This window comes from Terrapene carolina, unplaced genomic scaffold, assembly GCF_002925995.2.
Source record: "Terrapene carolina triunguis isolate 2854851 unplaced genomic scaffold, T_m_triunguis-2.0 Scaffold234, whole genome shotgun sequence".
NCBI lineage: Eukaryota > Metazoa > Chordata > Testudines > Emydidae > Terrapene > Terrapene triunguis.
Genome location: NW_020664585.1, coordinates 6,336,035 through 6,358,104, shown reverse-complemented (window position 1 = coordinate 6,358,104; position 22,070 = coordinate 6,336,035). Strand labels below are relative to the sequence as shown.

At 49.0% G+C, this 22,070-nt stretch overlaps 2 protein-coding genes across 2 annotated transcripts; both read left to right on the top strand.

Annotated features, from left to right (window-relative positions):
* Positions 1-853: 853 nt before the first annotated feature.
* Positions 854-15,037, top strand: LRRC43 (leucine rich repeat containing 43). The gene is made up of 12 exons (XM_024196125.1): positions 854-940; positions 1,710-1,994; positions 3,491-3,601; positions 3,801-3,940; positions 5,035-5,273; positions 6,770-6,948; positions 7,866-7,998; positions 9,867-10,006; positions 10,204-10,308; positions 10,964-11,155; positions 12,208-12,295; positions 14,910-15,037. Exons 1-12 carry the CDS (start codon positions 854-856, stop codon positions 15,035-15,037), a joined length of 1,827 nt encoding a protein of 608 aa, XP_024051893.1.
* Positions 15,038-20,958: 5,921 nt separating this feature from the next.
* On the top strand, positions 20,959-22,070 carry B3GNT4 (UDP-GlcNAc:betaGal beta-1,3-N-acetylglucosaminyltransferase 4). Its single transcript, XM_024196114.1, has one exon. It carries the CDS (start codon positions 20,959-20,961, stop codon positions 22,045-22,047), a length of 1,089 nt encoding a protein of 362 aa, XP_024051882.1. The 3' UTR covers positions 22,048-22,070.

The following is a 22,070-nucleotide window of genomic DNA, read 5'->3' as shown; positions in this document are numbered from 1 at the left end:
CATGTAATGTAGATACGGCAATAAACAATTCCACTGGAGGTGAGAGTATAACTGTTCACTTCATGTGGAGGAATAAACAGCTGAGCAAGTGCTGGAATACATGCACAGGGTACCTAGGCAGGCTGTTGTACACACAGCTGTTTTGCAGATACATTGCAGTGGCAATGTGTGTGCAGAGACACTGCGGATGCAGATGTGTTGTGATGACACTGTCTGTGCAGATGTGTGCTGGCTGCAGCCGCGTGCAGATCTCTTGCAATCACAAAGTGCACAGAGGTGTTGTGGTTGCAAAAATCTGTCTGGGGACTGGCCCTGCTTTGAGCAGGGGGTTGGACTCGATGACCTCCTGAGGTCCCTTCCAACCCTGGTATTCTCTGATTCAAACAAAGGTGCTGGAACTTGGGGTGCTGCTGCACCCCCTGGCTTGAAGCGGTTTCCCTCATATACAGCAGGGTTTACAGTTTGGTTCAATGGCTCTCAGCTCCCCCGCTCCACAAATCGCGTGCAGCTGTGTTTTGCCTGCCACGCGCCTGCAGAGACTCCGCGGTGCGGGTGTGTGCGGGCTGGCTGGGCCCGCGCACGTGCTACCGTTGCAATGGACGCGGCGGGGGAGGCTGCAATGCGGGGGCCTGGAGGGAGCCGGCACTTCTGGCGCTGCCTCCCCGGGGCCGCTCTCGCGCCGGGGGCCGGGGCCGCTGAGCGCCGGGGGCCCCCGGGCAGCAGAGCCGGGCGTGTGGAGCGCGCGCCAGCGGGCGGCCCGGGTGCTTGTTACCTAGCAACCAGCTCAGTCTCCTAGCAACTGGGGACGCGGTGTTGCCACAGGCCCCTGCCAGCCACATGCGGGGCTCCAGCCATGGGCGGCCTCAGCGCCTCCGCCGCCTTCCGGGAGCATCTCCGCCGGCTGTGCCTGGGTGAATTCCCCTGCGGCGCCGGCAGCTGGGTGAGGGCTCCTGCCTGGCGGGGCATCACCAGGCAACCGGGCAGTGCACAGGGGTGGGGGCTCCCTAGCACCGCAGCCTCCCCCTGGCGGGGGGGGGGCGCATGGGGGTCAGAGACCCCCCCCCCAAAGTCAGAGAGACACGTAGGGGGCAGCTCGTGGTCCTGCGGCACTGGGAGCTTGGGTGCACGGGCAGGGCCTGGAGAAAAGGGGGGGGTCGGCAGTGCCCCCAGTATCCTTTGCACTGGCCCCAATGGGGAGCTGTGTCTGAGGTGAGGGAACGTCTGCCCAGGACATTGGCGTGGGGATGCCTCATAGCGGCCACGGCCTGTTGGTGGCTTTGCAGCTGGGTCCCTGTGCCAAGGCGCTCACAGCCTAGGTAGCTGCAGCAGCATCACCTCACACTGCCCCAAGGCCAGGCCAGCATGTTCCCAGCGAGGTGCTGTGTCACGGGCTCTCACCGGCCCAGTGCGGTGTGAGGCCGAGACCCAAACACACGCCTCGGGAGGCTGCAATGGCCCCTTGGGGCCAGATGTTCTGCAGACTAAACGCGCGAGGAGCCGGGATCATCCTATGGTACTTGGAGGCCTATGTGCATATGGAGGCGGGGAATGGTCCTAGATGCCTCAGATGGTTTACATTTGGTTTTTAAAAAGGCCCAGCCCTTTTATCCCCAGGAGGCAGGGCCTGCCAGGCCCAGAGCCCCAGAAATTCTCAGTTTGCCCTCATTCCTCTGCACATGCGCTCCCCTCCCCCCTTCTGTCCTATGTAGAACAGGTCCCGTTTCGAATTAAGGAAAAGGAAACCTGGAGGAAATGCAGCCCGGAGAGAGGCAGATGCAGGCACAGCCCAGCACCAGGAAATTGGAACTCCCAGTGAAGAGAGCCTGGAAACCTTAATGGAGTTTGTGAGCAGCCAGGACTCCCCTTGGGCTCTGCCACCTGACTGCAGCCCCGAGGACCAGCACCTGAGGGAGCTGGCAGTACAATCGCCGCAGCTTATCCGGGACAACTTCATCTTCTTGTTCTTCAGGTCCTTAAGGATAGTGAATAAAGGAGTGAGTTCAACCAGCGGGATCTTCGCTATTGTTACAATGTAGAGAAAGACTGAGTGTAAGATTGGGAGCCAGGTACTCCTGTGTTCTAATCCCAGCTCTGACCTTGCCTCCCTCTGTGGTCTTAGCCAAGTCACATAGCCTTTCTGCCTCAGTTTCCCCATATATAAAGTAGATGCTACTATGTTCCTATCTCACAGAAGAGCTGTAAGTATTCCTTAGTTAATATCCAACTGTTGCCCAGGGTGCTGAAGCTAGAGGTGCTTGGGGTAAGGCAGTATCCCCTGGCCTGAAGTAGTTTCCAGTTTTATACAGGGTTTACAGTTTTGTTCAATGGCTTTCACTGCCCAGTGCTGTGTGAGGGTTAAGTGTTATAGCTGAAATTCAGCCCCTTTCTTCACAGATTTGTGCTCTGATAAGATGCTGCCATAACCGTCCTGTTCTAAAAAACAAATCAAACCTGAACATTGTATTCTCTTTGTGATGGGCAAGGTGTAAAAAATACATCTCACAAGAGCTTTCCAGAAACAACGTTATCACTATATTTCTTATAGTTTTCAAACATGTCTCAGTAATATCAGCAAACCCATCCCATCAGGGGTGGTGATTTTTTTCACCCCATATATTTATCCATAAGAAAAGTCCAGCATTAAGGCCTTGACTGAGGAAAGCACCCCTCTTCAGGATAGCACTTAAGCACATACTTAACTGTAAACATGTGCTTGTGTCCCATTGAATTTACTGGGAATTAAGCAGGTGTTTAAATGCTGCCCTGAATATGGGTGGCTTTAAGTATTTGCTTAAGGGCTTTCCTGAAACAAGGCTCAAGTGATGTTAGACATTGTCTAAAGACTCATTAAGACTTGGCAGAAGGGGTTGTGAGGCTGGATCTGTTTCCTGTTCAGATTATCAAGTAAACATTCTGGAGAGGGAATGAAACTGCTGTAGATGCTGCACCCCCTAAGCTCTGGTTGTATGCCTGCCTGTTCCTAGGGAGGAAGAGAACCAATGATCAGCAATGATCAGAGTGCCTCCAGGTGTCCCTTCACCTCATTCACTCTCCACCATGTTCCATGTTTCATCTGCCTCTCACTCCCTCTGCTACCACCTTGTATAACTCTGAGAATCATTTTAGGAGCTCTAGGGCCTGATCCTGTGACGTGCTGAGCACCCAAAGCCTCCAGTGAAATCAGGGAGCTGCAAGCGACCAGTGCCTCTCAAGATCAACCCCACAATTTGTACAAAATATGGGTGTGATCCTGCAGTTCTTATTCAGGTCAAACAAATGTACTTAGGCACTTGGATGCTACGGTAAAGCAACCTGAACAGGTTGGATTAGAGGAAATCAGAGAAATCTTCCTGGAAGCCAGTGGGAGTTTTGCCTTTGTGAGGACCATAGAATCAGGCACTGATGTTGTTCTATGTGCTGTATTGTCATGCTAAGATACATCTGTGCTTCAGAGACAGCTGACTGAAGGTGAATGGGAATCTCTTTCCAGGTAAATGAAGTTGATGAAAATTTGTTGAAGTTTCATAACCTGGAAGAGCTCATACTCAGTGCCAATCAAATCAGCAAAATAAACTCTGCCCACCTTCCTAGAACACTGAAGGTAAATAAGCAGGTTCCTGACTCTTTCTTTGGGAGGTCAGATAGAGAAGGTGTGTCGAGATGAGTCTCTCTTCTGCCTAGGATGGACTGAATGAACCGTATTGGGCTACAGCTGAAGGAACACATAGAAAAAGACACTTAAAACCTACAGAGCATCATTTCCCTCCCCCAATAACTGTTGCTCCCCCTTTCCCTGGCAGGTCTTGGAGCTCTGTGGCAATGAGATTGTCGGTTTGCAGGATCTGTGTTCTCACCCACCTCCGGAGCTCCAGCATTTGGGGCTGGGTTACAACAGGCTGCTGGGCTCTTCAGAGGATAAATATCTCACAGCAGAATTCTGGTAACTCCCAACACTAAAGAAGGACCATAGCGTGACTGCCAGACAATTTCATAATATCCTGAACAAACCTGATGGAACTAAACTAACTTTATTGAACTAAATAAAACCTTATTGAAGTAGGGTTAATACCTTTGGGGGCCCATTGCATTAAAAACACAATTGTGTACATGTTACGGTGGAATTATCTGTACCTTCTCTAGTAGGAAGGAGGATGCTAATGTACTTCCTCTGTTGTCAGCCATTTGAAGCCACCCCCTGGAGAAGCTGCATGTGCTAGTTCAAAGTGGATTCTCCATGGACCAACAGATGAAGAAAGGACTTTTGGATAAATAGCCTGGTTTTAAACTGGCTCAGGGCCCTTTCTGATCCAGCAAATGGACAGGACCCATGGTCCATGGAGGGCCCTAATCCTTAGGGGAGGGTTGGAAGGACTTGGCTTGCTGAGGCCACATAAAACCATGTGTCTGTTTTGAGCTGAAGCACGGATGAAATTGTGACTGTAAAGGAAATCCCATGGATGGGGTATTGAAGAACTGCTCCTGCCAGAGCCTGGTTGGAGCTGGGGTGATCTCTGGCAAGCTTATTAGCATGCATGTAGGTTCTTGTTTTTATTATATTTTCTCCGTACAAACCAACCACGAACAGTATAGGTTATTTATAATTATCCACTAATTGTGCACTTTCCTCTGAAGCAGTTGGTCCTGGCCACTGTCAGAGACAGGATGGCGCATGGCTCTGATTGTATGGCAATTCCTGTGCTCCTCTTTCAATCTGCATTTTCCAAAGGGAACATCCTGAAGTCTTTAATAAGTCCCTTTGCTAGGAAAGGATACTCTACGTTAGCTAGCTGTCCTGTGTGTAGTATGCCAGTGATGGCCTGGATGGCTTAGGGATTTGTCGGTAGCATATTGAGAACGTAATTTGTGGGTTCCCAGTTTCCTGCAGTTCCAAGTTGTTACCATACAGTGGCCCAAGTAAAATACATTGGGTTCATTGATTTCAATTAGAGCTTTGCTTAGACTCCAGGCTGGGCCCTATATACTGACCTGATTGCTGCTTGTTACATACCCTAACACTGTTCTGTTCTCTTTTAGGCCAAATCTTCTCTCTCTTGACCTAAGTTTTAATAATTTTACGGATCTGTTGGGCATAGTCTCTAAACTGGCCACTCTGTGGAGGCTCAGAACACTTGTGCTCCAGGGTAATCCACTAGTGCTCATTCCTGGCTACAGAGGTTTTGTAATAGACAGCCTGCCCAAACTCTGTATACTGGATGATAGGAACATATCGCCTGATGAGAAGCATCAGTTCCATGGTCTGTCTAGCAAGCCAGGTGAGACTTTATTGTGTAAATATCTCCGTAGTAATCTGCAATCTTTATTTGTTTTAAAAAGGCAGCTTGGGGTAGTGTATTGAGTATGGGACTGGGAGTCAGGGGTCCTCAGTTTTCATTCTAGACCCATTGATGGCTTCCTGTTTGCTTGTGATCAAGTTAGTCCCTCTTCTCGCTGCCTTAATTTACCCATCTGTAAAATGAGGATAATTGTTCCCACATATCTATCTCGTGGGGGTGGGCTGTGAGGATTAATTAACTGATGTCTAATTATAAATATCTGTAAGTACTAAGTATGATCATTCTGTTTTTTAATTCCATTAAATGTTAAGAGTCTTGATGTACCATCTAAAACTGTCTCTTAAATTCTTACATTTGGGCAAGATTGAAGATGGTTGAGAAAACGTTATACAACCAGTTATTTCTCTTGGCTAGTATTAGCCATCTGTAAAATGGGGATAATGATATTTACTGACCTCCTTTGTGAAGTGCTTTGAGAGCTACAGATGAAAGGCACTATGTGAGAGCTAGGTGGTCTTCATTATTCTTATTATTTCTCTATATTCCTGGATGAAGAATCTATCTGCATTGTGCATGCACAACTTCCATTGATACCAACGGAACTTCGCTCATGCATCCTAGACCAGGCACCATGGTGATGGACAGCCTTATAAAAACCTAGAGAGAGAGAATTTGGTCTTTAACTGTTAATCAAACAAAGATCTGCAGTTCTTGGATTTCAGACCCATAGCCCAGCTGTGATAAAATCCAACTTTTCTCTCTTTGTGACATCAGTCTTTTGCCATCCAAGGGAGATGCTGTCTCCAGTTCCGCATTATGGCCTCCCTGCAAAGGAAATCCAATCAGCTGGGCTGAGCATGAGCAAGCCCTTATTGCCTAGGCTTGTGTTTGATTTTAGATCAGGCCTTTCCCACTCAAGGTTGCTGCTCTGTGCTGGTGGTTTAGGACCCTGATTCAAGAAAATGTGTACATACGTTTAACTTTCAGTGTGTAAATAATTAAGCATGTGCTGAAATCCCCTTGACTGTATTTAAAGTCAGATGTTTGGAAGGTTCCCTCAGAAGGAAAGCCCCTCGTTAAGGCCCCTGTTCAGGACAGCACTGAACTTGCTTTCCTGAATGAGGGCCTAGAAGGCTAAAATAGAGCTGTGCAAGCAGCAAGCCCATCACCTGGGGAAAGGGAGCCCTTTGCATGGCTTTTGAGTGACCCCATGTGGCCAGTGGTTGCCTTGGCATTAATGGCATTCAATGCCTTGGCTATGTTCTCACCTAGCTAGCTCAGATGTGTCTACACTTGCTGCAGTTGTACCTCTCAACTGCAGTGTAGACAGATCTTAGAGGATTCCCCCCTGCCAAACAGCCCTTCCACTAAAATATTTGAGCCCTTAGTTTCCTAATGTGCTTTGCTACTGTATCTCAAATTCCACCCTGGAGAATGTACATTGTAACTTGATGGCTGGATTGTCTTCCTCTTAGATCTCATTGTGAATAAAGCACAACTGGTGGTGAGTGTTGGGAAAATCAAAGGCGTCCCCAACCCCTTCAAGCCAGAGGAGCTGGAAAGCGGCCCAGAGTCTCCAGTGATCACTCACAGCTACTATGTGACATACGAGTTTGTGGAGAGGGAGAAAGCCGAGGACACTAACAATGCTGAGGTCTGTTTTCAAATGAGTTAAAATATAAATAAAGGGAAACTAGGAGGTGGTTGCTGGTGTAACACAGACCAGGTTAATGACTGAAAGTTGTTAGTTGGCTTGTATGAAATGAGTTTGGTGAGTTCTCAGCAGCCACTGTCAACATCACAAAAAACACATCCCTGCAACTGGCCGCCGTTTGGAAGTCTCGGCAAAGAGCCCAAGGATTGAGTTGGCCTTGCAAGCTAACTTCCCCTTTCACCTCGGGAGTGTGTCCAGCTGTTGTGCTTCAGAGACCATTTGAGGGAATGTTGCCAGTTCTTGAGATTTTTATCATGAGGTTTTTTTATATTTGTTGCTTTTCTTAAAACTCTAGACTCTGAAGTCACGTGAGTGCACCAGAATCGCTACTTTTAGTCTTTCATTTTTTGTAAAAAGTAAATTGCTAGTTTCATGGTTGTGGAGATAAGCTTGAAAATGGGAACCCTACAGGGTAAAAATCCAAAAGGCAAATAACAAGAATTTCAAATGTATTCTTTTAAAAATCTCACAATATGGGCACAGACGTATGCTGCAAAGGCAGTATTGATGTGTGTCCACCTTCTGTCTGAGATCAGCCCTATAGGTCCTCTGCCTCCATGTACTGTGTTCCTGCAGTGAACAGGAATATTCTGCACAGAAGGGTGTGTTTATGTGCTTAAATATGTAGACTTTGTCTCACTGACTTCAGCAGACCTGTTCACCAGAGTCCGCGCTACTGGCCATGCCTCCCGATGCTCCTTCCATGTTTCTCATGGTGGGTGAAGTCTGTGTAGTGGCATTTTAGAAGTGCCAGGATATAGACAGGTACCTTTCTCCCCTTGCAACCTGTGTCTGTGTGCAGACTCAGCCAGAATTTGGCCCCTTCTATAGATACCTTTGATGCCTTTCTGTTACAGGTAATAAAATTCCATCAGAGTCAAATGGTGGCTACACCAAACCCTGGGAGCCCACCAGAGAGTGTTGACACAGGAGGATTGGAGTCTCCAGCTATGTCTTCTCTGCTTAAACAGGAGCCTCCGGCAAACAGGGGTACCATAGAATCAAGAAATTCTTACCTTAAACTGAACTTGGGGTGTTTATCAGTCTTCCTGGAATGTCATGAGCTGCTACATTGAAATGTGTTGCCATCAACACGTCTCCAATAATGTAGGTCACCGCTAGATCCGTTATCAAGACCATGCCACTTAATAATGAATTGGTGGTATTATTCTCCAGCAAGACATCTGGTCTGGGACAGATATTGCTCTCCAAACAAATGCAGTGAATACAAATCAGATTCTAGGATTTACACTTACCTGGTGATTGTCTCGAATCTGTAATTTCATTTGGTGTGATAATTACAGTATTACAGAGTGTAGCTCACACCAGTGTTCTATGATCGTACGAAACCCCAGAAGCCCAGTGTGAAATAAAAAGGCCAATTCCTGATCCAAACAGAATTTCAGGAATTAAAAAAAAAAATTTAAAACTGATGTCCTTGAATGACAAAATATCAAAATATTTATTCAGTTGTCAGTGCCCCCTGTTTCTACAGCATGTGTTGTTTCAGTGCTTAAAAGGATACAGGGCTTGATTCTGTAAGGAGGAGCGCTGGCTGCTGCGAGTAGACAAAGGGATTATTCATAGCAGTCAGCACCACGTCTGGGAGCAAAAGTTTGCAGGATCAGGCCTTTATTTTGTATAACATCATACCTGCAAACTGTGCGTTACAGCATGAATGCAGGGCTCAATCCTGGATCTGCTCTGTGCGTGGAGCTCCTGCTGAAGTCGGTGAGCGTTCTTTGCGTGCAGTGATTTGGGGATTGGGGTCGTAGTCACAAAGTTAAAATAAATACTAGCAAAGGGGGAGAGAAACTAAGAGGTAAAGGAGATAAGAGCTGAGAGCTCCCATGAGATGGAGCGTCAATGAAGCAGAGCTTCAGGGGGGCTCTCCCAGATGGCAGGAGCTGCAGAGGAGCAGGCTCTTGCGCCAGAAGTGGAATGATCCTGTGAAGGGACAGAAGGGGAGGCCAGTGCAAGATGAATGAGGGAGGGGAGAGAAGGACAAGATCCTTGATATAAGCTGGAGCAAGGCATGGGAAGGCCTTTAAATACTGTAGGAGATGGGCAGTTTTGAACTGGGTCCTGCCATTAATGGGAGGCCAGTGCGGTTATTTTTTGGGGGCGGGGGTGTTACTGTGCTTTGTGGCATAAGTGAGAACCTGACAACAATTGTTCTTCCCTCTAAAATGCTCTTGTCCCTTCCTGGCTTCAAACACACTCACTCACTCACATGTTTCTGCCTGGAAAGTGACTTCAGGCTGCTCCTGATCTAGGCAGCTAGCTGAGTACCCAGGAGCGCATCTCACCAGAGTCTCCTCGTCTTCGCATGGTAATGGGATTTCTCTTGTCTCCCGCACTCAGCTCTCTACTGCATCCCAGACAGTGGTCCATTAGATGCTCTGTTTCTCTATTATACATCTTATTCTCCTCTGATCACCCCACGGGTGAGCTTCTCTGTTGTAGCCAGACTGGACTTAAAACAGTGGTCCAAATTCAGCCCTGGTGTAAGCCCACTGACTGCAATGGAGCCACACCTACTTATAGGGCTGTGGCCAGCTGGTCCTGTGCTGGGATCTCGCCAGAGCAAGCGTGATAGAGTTTGGTGGGTCTCAGAGTCTAGTTCCCGGCAGGCAAGTGTCCACATCACTAACAAACAGCGTCCACAATTGGGATTAATTGCCCCCACCCCCCATGCTGGCAGTGTGAGCTGAGAGCCCATGGACTGAATGGATCATGGAAACCCAGCTCCCCCCTCCCTCCTACTGGTGCTCTAGAGCAGAGCAGTGTGGGGGAAGCTGGCACTGCCCCGTGTGTGCTCTGCAGGCACACTGCTCCTTTTGTGTTTTCTCACTTAGCAAACAGACACCTCACCCCTCGGAAGCCCTGGGCTGAGACCATTGAGTGCAGCTACAGGAAGGAGCACGTCACTGGGGATTTAGTGGCACTGAAAGCCTTTCTCATGACTGGAACCACCGTCACTGTTGTAGAGGAAAAGGTAAGTGCTTGGCATGCTCTGGGATCGAGGGACACGGTCCGGCTGGGAGGGAAACAAGCTTTTCGAAAGCCTGACAATAATGTGAACGTTCCCCTGTATTTGCATCTTTTTAATTCTGGTGTAACAAACCGAGATCCCTTCCGCTGTTTGCAGCCCAAATACTGCAGCATGGGCAAAAGGCTGTTCTATCTTGCTAGGTGCTTTCATGGCCCATTGCTGCAGCTGTGGCTGAAGACGCAGGCAAGAAGGGGAAGGCAGATAAGGGAAAAGCAGAGAAGGAGAAGCCAAAGGACGGTGGTAAGGTAATAACAGAGATGTGGGGGGGGGGGAGGGAGGATGTTGTTGTTGTGACGACTGATTAAGAGGGCTAAGCAAACCCACACAAAGAGTAAGGAAGTGTGGCTTACAGGCACAGTTCACTTTTAATTAACCTGTGCCCCTGCTCAGCCTGCCAGCGATGATATGCACTTACACAGACCCCTGTCGGGGTACAGAAGGGCATCTGCTGCTACTCCATATAATGCAGGTGGTTGCAGAGAGGCTGCATTAAAAAATACCAAACGGAAAAAATATCCACGTGAGCCACAACAGAACAGTGTCTATTTCTCTGTCCCCTGGGGGCGTTGTTCAGCTGCGGTTGTTCCCCCAGGCACTGAGCACTTGGTCCCTTGACTAGTCTGTGCCAAGTAATAATCAGGGCCTCAGTTTCTATGAGAAGCCTCCCACTTATTCCTAAAGTTCTTGCCCAGGTATTGAGCCCCCTTCCAGTCTCAGATGGAGACCTTTGATGCAGCCATTTTGCTCAATCTTCATTCTGGATGGGGCGGGGGTGGTTATAGTGTCACATGTATAAGTTCCCAGATCTGATGGTGTTGTCAAGGTATCATGATATCTGATGAATGAACTGTGATCTTAAGGCACGTGACTCTTGGACGTGATCAAATTTGTGCTGTGCAGGGCAACAAGCAGAAAAAGAAAAAGGAAAGCCCCGTCGAACTCCGCAGTGACCCACCTCTTTTGAGAAGCCTGGGGTCTGGGCACGTGAATCTGGAGAGCCTCTTAACAGGTGACCAGCTTGTGGCCGTGGTGTGTGACTTCGGGGTCCTCATCACTGAGGAAACAACTCAGCCCCCATCTCCTAAGGAGAAGGTACCAGCCATTCTAGTATTAGCAGCGAATCCTCATCCCAGCTAATAACGCGAAGCACAAGACGCTGCCCTTGCAGGGGATGAATGGGTTCCATTGTTGCCAGCAGGAGCACACTGCATGTGTGAGCGTGGGGACTGGCCTGGCTTGTGGGACACCCCATAGGATTGGATCTGTTTCACGGGGAGCAAAATTTGGCCTGAGCTGATGGAGAGAGCTCGAGAGGTAGCAGAAGTAGGACTTTGCTGCTGGGCATCAGGGCACAAAGCGCAGAATCTCAGCTGGCCTCAGTACTCTGCACAGGCCTAGAGAGAAGGCTGTCAGCTGGGGCCTGATCCTGCAGCCCTAGCTCAGGAGTTTTTCCTCATTGCAGGGGCCAGTTCGGTGAGGAAGGACAGCAGGGGCTCGGGCTCTTACATAGTGTTGACTTTGAAGATGAGATTGTACCACACACAGGCTCTCTTGATTATCTTGCCAACGTAAAGCCAAACTAGCCCCTATGATTGTGCCAGTCTGATATGGCCAATGGTCCACGAAGCCTGTAGCCTCTGATATGTGCCTGATGCGTCAGAGGAAAGGGGGAAAGCCCTTATACCCCACATGGAAAATTTTACTGATGAAATGTGCTGGATAAGAGCTAAGTGGTGGTGTTATTAATATGGTCCTATGTTAAAGAGGAACTGATCTGTTTGCAGTATCCCTTGCATACACTGAGATCATTCACTCAAGTCCCTTCTTGCATTGCTCCTAGGTAGGATATAAATCCTAAAGAGCTGCTGAGACCTTACGGGAAATATTCCCATTGTAGAGTGGCTCTGACAGTTCCTATTTTCTGACACCTTCTCTCTCGTTTCTGAGTACAGAGGCTCTTTGCCGAGCTCCTGCTGCTGATTAACGCCTTTTAAATCCTAATCCTCTGCTTGCGACATAACCTGGCAGTGTGAAAGTGACCATGATGTCCCAATCGGGAGATTGGGACTTCAGGGCTAAGCTTTGCTTCACACAAGCTGCTTGGAAGCCTTCCCTACTAAGAAGAACAAACTTCTTTTCCCTAGGATGGTAAGAAGAGCAAAGACAAGAACAAAAAAACAAAAACTGGGGGAGAAAGTCCTGCAAACCAGAAAACCACAGTGGCTGCCAAAGGTAACGGGAGAGGTAGAGCTCTCTAAGCTATCAGCATTTCTAGAGCCCCTAGGAAGGGCAGCGTCACTGAGCTGCACAATGAGCAAGGCAGCGCCAGCATCCTCCATCCATCCAGCTATAGGTTGCGCACAAGCATCTTCATAGCTCTAATTCGGCAAGGAACTTAAACACGTTCTTAATTTTCAGCACACGAGTAGTTCCATTCACCTCACTGGGATTGTACGTGTGTTTAAAGTTAGACACATGCTTAAGTACCTTGCTCAATTGGTGCCTAGCTAGCTAGATATGTGTGTACATATACATTCAGGGCATGGCACGGGCTAGCTGATCCGATAGGGGAGTGTTGTCTAGTATTAACATAGCATATACTAACACTTAGCAATCTCATTGTGTTTTTTCAACTGTAGATCTCAACGCACTTTGCAAAGGTAATATCAGGGCACAGAGAGGGGAAGTGGCTTGCTCAGTCTCATACAATGAACCCATGGCAGGGCCAGGAATAGAACCCAAGTCCCCTAATTTGCAGCCCTGCCTCTCCTATTCACCGGACTTCACTAGCCTTTAGAGTAAGGGATTGGCCATCAATACTCTTAGCATCTTGTCCAGCTCTGCTGCTGACTGTGTGATCTGGGGAAAGTCTCTTAACCCCTCTGCCTCAGTTTCCCTGTGTGTGAATCAGAGCCGCCCCCATCTGAAGGGTGAGAACAGGATGTGAGGTCCTTGCTTTTCGATATTTCTGCGGGAAGAGGAGTCTCCTGTAGACTCAGGGCGACTTTCTGATTCCCCAGTGCCCTAGGTCCTTGCCCACCAGTGTCCGAGAAGACAGTGTCCCAGCTGCTTTCTGGCCAGTGCTCATCCCTGCTGGAGAGAAAGTTCTATGAAAAGACAGTTTGTTGAACCAGCTACGACACTTAACCCATAGAATGAGAGACACATTTGAAACAAGCGTTAAATGTTTCTGGAAGTTTCATGCTCCTGGATGCTGCACTGAACTGGGTCACCACCCTAGCAGCCCACTCAACCATATAGGGAAGGAGGACACGGCCACTAGTCCACCTAGTGTCAGCGCACTTGTAACAAACCAAATGTATTGTAACCATTGCAGAGGGCAGGCTTGGAAGGTTACAAGCAGCACTTAGCACCTGGGGTTTCTTTTTATTTTTTTAATGACTGGACTATCACCTCCTGCAGCCTCAGCAAGATGATGGAGTCAGCTATGCAATAAATATCCAAGTGTGTTATCATGGACTTGGAAAACCCATTGGGATTAAGCAGAGAGTTTCGCTTAGTTTGGCATTTCCTTACTTCTGTGCATATTAAGGCTAGCTAACCCTTTCCCTTGGCTGGCAGAGCAGGGGAGCAGCTGATTGCATGGGCATAGTTTACGGGGGTAGGGGGCATTGCCCCTACCAAACTGCAAGCTTCCGGCAGCTGCAGAATTTGCCCCGCCCCCCCATGCATGGCCCCGTTGGCCTGAATGGAGCTGCCCCTCCAAATATAGAAGTCAAACTACGCCTATACTTGATTGTCTTTCAAAGATTAATGACATAATCTGTTGTACCCCTGCTCAGCCAGCAGCCTTTAGCAAGTAGCTTGAGGGTTTCCGTTGCTTGTTGTTGAGGGTTCATAGACAAAGAGGTGGTCGTATTTCCACAAGTCAGATCTGAACTATTAGAGCTCAGAAAAGCTGGTGGAATAATTTAAGGTGGGATTAGCTGTGTTTGTTGTTTTTCCTGGCTGTGCAGACACCTGCCAGGGATTCATGAAAATGTGTGCAAATCTTTAAAGTGTTGTGAATTGTATCACAAATTATCATGCTGGACAGTGGGTTATTCACCATTCGCTATTCTCCTGTTTAAAAAGTATGTCAACCATTCAGGGAGCAGAAATGTCATGTGAGTTAGAAAGCCGATCACATACTACAGATAATGAAGAGTCAAACGCTTTAGCTACACTCACAAACCTGGTACTAATGGGAGTAGATGTAATTCACCACTGGTGGAAGCTGCAGTATAGATCCCATAGAAGACATCTGAGCTCTGTCTACACTACAGCTTCCACTGCTACCACTCTTGGAGCTGCACCAGTGAGGAATGATAGCTACAGAGTTTGCTAATGCAGGTGCAGCCACAGAGAACGGTTTGCTAATAACCCATAGTCTGAAATTAGTGTGCATCATCTATTCAACAAATATGTACAAATAGTGAAAACTATCGTAGAAATCAGGATCCCTCGTCAACAGGGGAAAGAGCGAAGTCTCATCCACAATGAATGATTTGACCAGACACTGAAAGATGTATTCTCAGTCTGAGGCATGTAGGTTTCATTTGACCCCTGAACAGATTCTCTGGGTGCTTTGGAATTTCTGTTTCTGCTTCTCTCCCCTTTGACTGGTGGATATTGAGTAATTCTAAAACAACAAAGCAAAACTGTACCCAGCTGGATTGAGCATCTTAACACTGTTGGATTCTTATCCAACAAATTCATGTTCAAATTGATCTGTATTAAGGAACTGGAATGACTGCAAAAACTTCAAGGACACATGCAGCACATTCAGAGTATTGGAGTTTTCTAGGCTTGTTTCCTAAAATCAATGACTAACTGTTTTCCTCAGGAAAAGGAAAAAACAAAGAATCTCCTGAAGGGAAGGAAGTCCAAGAAATCCAGCCTGTGCCTCTGACTGTAGAATTCCAAGTTCAATTGATTCAGTGGACAGCCGCATTTGATGCCCAGCACCAATAAAGAAATGAGAAGCACTTGCTTGATGAGGCAGTTTCACATAATATATGTGCAGCAAAAAAACCTACAGTCTACATTACTGAAATAAAACTGTGAAGCTTGCTGGGGGTTGGTTCGTTTGTGTTTGTAGGGCCCAATCCTGAGAGGCTTGGACATACTCTCAACTCCCACTGACTGCTGAATTTGCTGTGACTCCCACTCAAGCCAACGGGAGCTTTGCCAGACCTCAGTGGGTGTGTAACAGGGTGATCTGCCCCGTTACGGGCCCGGGGGCTTGGAGCCCGCCAGCCCCCTTCAGAGACATATGGTCGGGCCTGGGAGAGGGGATGATCAGACCCAGCCGGGAAGGAGTCCGGCTGAAAGAGCTTGGTTGACAAAAGAGCTGTGGGAAGGACACTGGCTGCTGCGGCTGGCCCTGGAGCTGGGGGGAAGAAATGCAAAGGGAAAGGCTTTTGGGTTCCTGCTTTGGCTAGGGGAATAACTTTGTGAGTTTTGTGACTGAAGAATAAAACGGTACCCAGAAGATAGGGCCTGAATGGCCTTTGGGAGTGGAGTTGGTCCCTCCTAGGCTGGGGAGATGAACCAGCCGTCCGAGCAGGAGCAGGCCTCATGGCCATAGAGAAGTTCTTAAAACCAGAAGTCACTGAGGGCAGTGAGCTGAAATGTAGCGGCAGGAGTCTCAGTGGGAGCTGCCTTTCCAGTTTTGTTTGATGGCGTTTGGATTGGCAAATACAAGATGGCGGTGTCCATGCTCCGCACGCCTGGGTTTTATTCCCAGCCGTCCCACTAATTTAGGCTTTCTGTAGTGGTTGAAGATTATTCAACAGCAGGTCAAGCTCCTAGTGTCATCTGAACTCTTGTCACTGGGGTGTGAATCAGAGGTGACACATGGGGGAACATGCAGGGTCACGTGCCCCCGGATTTCTGCAATGTTTCATATGCCCTGCCCTGAACCCTGCTACATACCACCAGAACCTTTAAATTCATAGAATATCAGGGTTGGAAGGGACCTCAGGAGGTCATCTAGTCCAACCCCCTGCTCAGAGCAGGACAGATCCCCAGACAGTTTTTGTTTTTAACCCCAGTTCCCTAAATGGTCCCCTCAGGGCTGAACTCACAACCCTGGGTTTAGCAGGCCAATGCTCAAACCACTGAGCTATCCCCCTCCCCTCTCAACAACTACGTGTCATCTCTGGCATCAATTCATTTTCAGAATCTCTGGCACTTTTGTTCATGGGCTGCTGTCCTGTGGCATCTTTAACAGTAGTTGAGAGCTGAGGATGAGCTGTCTTCAATGCTCTGCTTTCTCCAGGGAGAAAACTTAAAGGCAGAGTCCTAAGCCGACAGGTCTATTTGCCTTCTCAGCCAGATGGTATCACCATAGCCGCACACCTGAGATACTGTACTGCTGGGCTAGAAAACAATAATTTGCATAGCTGCCTTTCAAGGAGAACTTGACAAGACAGATCACAAGAGAGCAGCTTGCGTGGCCCTTGTGGGTCTGCTAGAGAAGTGGAGACCCACTTATGCTTCAGGAGCTTGTAAGAAGAGATGGTTGATGTCAGTAATAAGAGGGTTGGGTGACCCAGACATTCTCTCCCCACAGGACAGCGCAGCTGTTGAAAAGGGCAGCGTGTATTTGTTTCCCTAAGGATTTATTGGTGACGTTCCCCGAGGCAGAGGGAAGTCACTGGAAGGTATGGGATAAAGTGGGGAAGGCCCCCGGATCCACACACGTTGTAATATGTTTCAGCAAATGATGCTGGATGCTCTAGAAAAAGAGCGAGAGCTGGGCGATGCGGAGGGCTCTTGTCAAATATATTCCTTGGAGATGGCGGGTGTTGAATGATCAGAGCCAGACAACCCTGGCTCCAACTGGGGCGCAGTGTTATTCTATGGTCTGCTTACAATCCCCGTCTAACTGGTTGTTTCTCAAAGTGATCAGTGGTGACACAGTTAACAGCGCTACCATTTAACCTGCCCCCTGTGGATTTCTGAATTAACACCAGCTGAGATTCATTCTAAGGCCATTCACACCCCTCAGTCCCAGCTATTGTCTCAGGGTCTCTGACGGGTCAGGCAGGCAGCCCAGCAGCGGGGCCGATCCAGAAGATTTTCCTTGGCAAGCGAAACGCAAAAGAAAAACAAATCTTACATGCTGCAGCTATGGCTGGGCCACGCGGAAGGCCCTTAGGGCTGGGTCCAGGCCTACCGCAGCAGGATGACAAACACTTCCACCCTTCACCCGCAGGAATTAGGTTCTCATGTGAGCCGAGTTTGTGCTCTATTTAAAGCGGAGTCCCCCCCCCCCCTCACTTCAATCTTGATCCTCGGGGGCCAGCAGAGGCGCTCTGGTAAGGCCCAGCCCCAAGCACAACCTGAATCCAGCCCTTGCAGCCAAAAGGGAGATTAGGGAGCAGGTGGGTGGGCAGGGGATTTCCAATAAAACAGTACCCCCCCCCCCGGGGTGTGTGTATGGATTGACTGTTCTCAGCCTGGGGCAGAGGGGGGGGGGCAGACCCTTGCTTTCCTCCTCCCCCCCAAACAGCCGGGAGGGAGGGAGTCCAACCGAAGTGCCTTGGCCGAACAGGGTGTCACTCCGGTGTCACCCTGCTCGGCCCGTCGCCTTTGCCATTCGCATTCCCAGCAGCTCCGCTCGGTGCCTGAGCCCCCCCGGCTGCACCTTCCCCTCGGCTCGGCACCTTTCGGGGGCAGGGGGATTTGAATTCAGCCAGGCTCTATTTGCATGAGAGTAACTGCCTCCCGCATTCAAAGAATCCCCTCATTGGGGGCGGCGCGCTCTGCCGCGGCTGCCCCATTCCCCGGCCGCCGGCGCCAGGCCCCCCGCCTCGCGCCCCCCTTGCCCTAAACCCCGGAGCAGCTGCTGCGGTAGCTGGTTGGTTTCACGTCCGCACGAGTCTGCCCGCCGTTTCTATGGCGACCCCGGCCGGGCTCCAGAGCCGCGCGAGCCCCATTGGCTGCGGCGGCGGCTTTAACGGCAGCAGGAACGGGGAGCGAGCGGCTCGCAGAGCCAGATGCACGCGCGCAAACAGAAAGAGGGGGCAGGAAGGGGGTTCAGGCCTCCATGCACCACCCCCTGTTTAAACTGAAGCCTGGTGAAAGATTGCCTTGCAGCAGGCGAGGGCTTGCATGGTGCATGTAAGGCGCGCTCCTTGCAGAGCAGCCGCCCCCGAGGAGAAGTCGGTGCTGCAGGAAAGGTAAGAGGGGAGGAAGAGCCTCGGAGGGATGGTTTGCTGCGATCGTGGCCGGGTCTGGCGGGGTTCAGCACAAGAGGCGGTGCCCTGGAAGGGAGCTGCAAAACTCACTTCAAAGCTTTGCTGGGAGACTGGCTCTTGTTTCTGCGCGCCATCTCCTTTACCGAAATCACAGCCCAGCCTTGCGCGGGTTGGGAACGTTACTGATCAGGCTTTGGTGGGGTGGTTGGGTCCTTTTAATAACTCAGGACTTAATTGATGGTAACAGCGAGTCTAAAGTCAGACCTCTGATTGACTTCAGTGATTGACCGGTGGATTCTGTATAGGAGCGACCAGGCGGCTACAAACAATGTCTGTGTATTAAAGGGCGACAGAATATAACAGGGCTGGGAGTGGCATAAATGATCCAGTTTGCCTAGGACAGCAAAAAGTTCAGTCTCTCTGTTGATTGGATGCGAGATACCTCGGGAATGTTGCAACCGTTCTAAATTTCACATGCACGATGGATCATGGAGAAACTGGCCCACGTAGAGCACCACATATCCCAATATTAGCCCCTGTGTAACAGGACCCTTTATGGTTTGGCCACAGCTTTTAAACCTTAACCTCTCTGAGGTTCCCCTTCATCTGGTGTACCCCGCAGGCACTGGTATTGTCGCAGTTTGAGTGTGGGCTTCTTATCATGTCATGATAAATTCCACCCTAAATGCAAATAACGTGACTATAAACACTGTTTGTAAGGCAGCATTGAAACCTGGCTGTCGCTGGGTTCCTAGGCCAAAGATCTTAATAACAGTTAAACATTATAAACTTAAACACTTTCAGTTGGGAGCACTATCCGCCTCTTTAGCTTCTCTAGCTCTTAAAAAGGGTGTGTCGTCCCTGTGTAAAGTCAGGATCCCTGTAAGGCTTCTAATGTTGGAGTCAGGCACCGAGTGCCCTTCTACTGAAATGTGGGGTCCGTTGCCAGTGCAAGCACCAGTGTGCCTGTCTGACACTTTAAAATTCTAAATGGGAACGTTTGGTGAGGGGAAAACTAGGTTAATTCCTTCTGCCTGTAATGGACGGTTAGAACGCTGTGGCAGAACTGGAGTTGGGTGGGGAATGGGGCCTAATAGTCAGTGCTTTTCTTTTCTTAAAAGGAAGAAGGAAAGTTGTCGCCTGTCAAGCAAGTCTGGTTGATACATAGATGTGCTAAAAAGAAAAAAACGTTTTGTGGTCAAGGCACAAGGGTGGGTGTGAGGAGATGTAGTTTGTGATCCCCGCTGTGGCACAAAGATGCTGAAAGGAAGTAGGATGCTGTAAAACCCATTTGCTGTGTGACTTGGATATGGGCTCTTACCCGAGAGAGCTTTTTAACAAAACCAAAGCTTTAGGATTGTGCTTCAAACAAGCTGTTCACTTAGGTCAGCTAAAAAAATTAATCTAATTTGCAAGCTTGGTAGCTGGAGGGACAGAATACTGCCTCGGACAGAAACCTGTTGGCTTGTTCTGTGCTCTACTGCCTGCATAGAATTAAAGATGTCTATGAGTAAATGCCATGACATTCTTTTTAAAGCTGCCTTTAAAACAATACTGAACGTAGAGGCTATGCAGCATTGGCTGCTTCAGCTGACAGACATGAGGGCACTGAAAAAGCTATTGTAATCTCTCAGAAATGGGATTCCAGGTTTGCGTACTGTACCTGGAACCCCCTGCAAAACTTAAAACAGACCGATAAACTTCAGCTGGCCAAACAAATGGCTAGATTAGACTAACTTGGCAGATGGGAAGCACCCTGAGGCCTCGACTTCTCAACAGCATGCAACCGCAGAGAGAACTAGACGGGGTGAGTGAGTGGGGAAGGAAGCCCAGAGACTTGCTTGCTACGTGTACTTCCATTTGGCACTCAGACCAAACTACCATTCTATCCAAGCATCCCTGCTGCCCCCAATGTTCCTAAAACAGGCTGACACTAGATGATGCAAATAGGGCTTTGACTCTAATGGGAAGAGCAGTCTGAATCGCTTGCATCAAGCCCGTTCTGTCCTTGCAAGAGCCTTGTGTGAGCTGCAGCACTTGGCCTATGTGCCCGTGTGATGGTTCTCTGTGCTTCCTGAGACCTTTCTCATAATACATATTGGGCACTGCCCAAGAGCAGTGTTAGCTTTGAATTTGCGAGCTGATCTTGGGCTGAGTAACCCTCCTTTCCTAAAGGAGAGGCTGGAAATTGAGAGCACGCCGCACCTTGCAGGATTGGGCCCAAATTGAGCAGTGACTCAATTCATAGGCTAATGAGCTCACAGTCCAACATTAGAATCTGTCCCCGTCCGTCATTCTCTCTCCTCCCCCCCCCCCCCCCTGAGCACTGGCAGCTCTCAAAGTGAGCAGCCCTGACACCAGTACTCTGGGCTGGGCAGGGACAAACCTGTGTCCTTCCTTGTTTAAGTGGAGTAATGGGACAGCTCCTGATCCCATTAAATTCAATAAAAACTTTGCTATTGAAGTCTATGGGAATTAGGTGTGTAAACTGCTTAGGGGCTTTTGTACATCCCACTGGATCCCTATCTGCATCTTTAAGCCCCTAAATAGCTTTGGCCTTTAGACTCTTGTGATAATTGTTTAGAAAGTCTCTTTAGCATTGAGACAAGAAGCCTAAATGCTCCTTTAATAAATGTTGTGTGTGTTCCTTTAACTGTGCAGGGATTGGCTCCTGCTCCAGTGTTTGAGATGTATCCCAGGATAAGAATGGTTGCACTATATACCGTCTCAATCACGTTGATTGCGTTCCTTATGTATATAAGGAAAGAGACTAAGTTGGCTGTGTCTCCAGCAGCCAGGAAGATAGCTGCACCAAATCCCAGCAATACGTTCTGGGCCCCGGAGCAGACTGAACCCAGCAAATGTTTGCCAGACCTGACAATTGCCAATTCCTCTTCTGCACTCCCAGAGCTTCACCGCACCTTCTTAATGTACAAGCACTGCAGGAACTTTTCCACACTGCTGAAGCCCACGAGATGCAGTGAGGAAACATTCCTCTTGCTGGCAATCAAGTCTCCCCCGATCAACATAGACCGTAGGGTTGCTATCAGGAACACATGGGGGAAAGAAGTGGCCATTGGCAGCAAGCCAATCAAGCTGGTGTTCTTGCTTGGGCGCTCGGAGGCCAAAATCCAGGCTCACTCCCTCCACCAGCTGCTGGTTTATGAGAGCCAAGAGTTCGATGACATTGTCCAGTGGGATTTCACCGACAACTTCTTCAACTTGACGCTGAAGGAGCTGCACTTCCTCCGGTGGTTCCTGGAGGACTGTCCCCAGGCCAGGTTTGTGCTGAAGGGCGATGACGACGTTTTTGTCAACACCTACAATATCGTTGAGTTCCTCAAGGAACTCAAACCTGGGCAGGATCTCTTTGTTGGGGATGTGATCAGCCAGGCCCGTCCTATAAGAAACACCAAAGTAAAATATTTCATCCCGGAGTCTATGTACAAAGCGCCCTACTATCCTCTCTATGCTGGTGGCGGAGGCTATGTGATGTCCAGAACGACAGTGCAGCGACTCCAGAGCACCGCTGAGGACACCGAACTCTTCCCAATAGATGATGTCTTTGTGGGAATGTGTCTGGCAAAGATGGCAGTGACTCCATTGAACCATGCTGGCTTTAAGACCTTTGGGATCCAGAGGCCCTTTAATCCTTTTGATCCATGTCTGTACAAAGAACTGATGATAGTGCACAAGCTGAACCCCACCGAGATGTGGATCATGTGGACGCTGGTAAAGGATGACCGTATTAGGTGTGCTGTATCATTAACTCAGTAACTCACAAAACGAGACTGCTGATG

Coding starts and splice junctions, on each gene's coding strand:
- B3GNT4 (XM_024196114.1), top strand. CDS start 20,959: ATGTATCCCAGGATAAGAATGGTTGCACTATATACCGTCTCAATCACG.
- LRRC43 (XM_024196125.1), top strand. CDS start 854: ATGGGCGGCCTCAGCGCCTCCGCCGCCTTCCGGGAGCATCTCCGCCGG. Junction 6,949..7,865: donor AGGACACTAACAATGCTGAG/GTCTGTTTTCAA, acceptor TTTCTGTTACAG/GTAATAAAATTCCATCAGAG. Junction 10,007..10,203: donor TCACTGTTGTAGAGGAAAAG/GTAAGTGCTTGG, acceptor CTATCTTGCTAG/GTGCTTTCATGGCCCATTGC.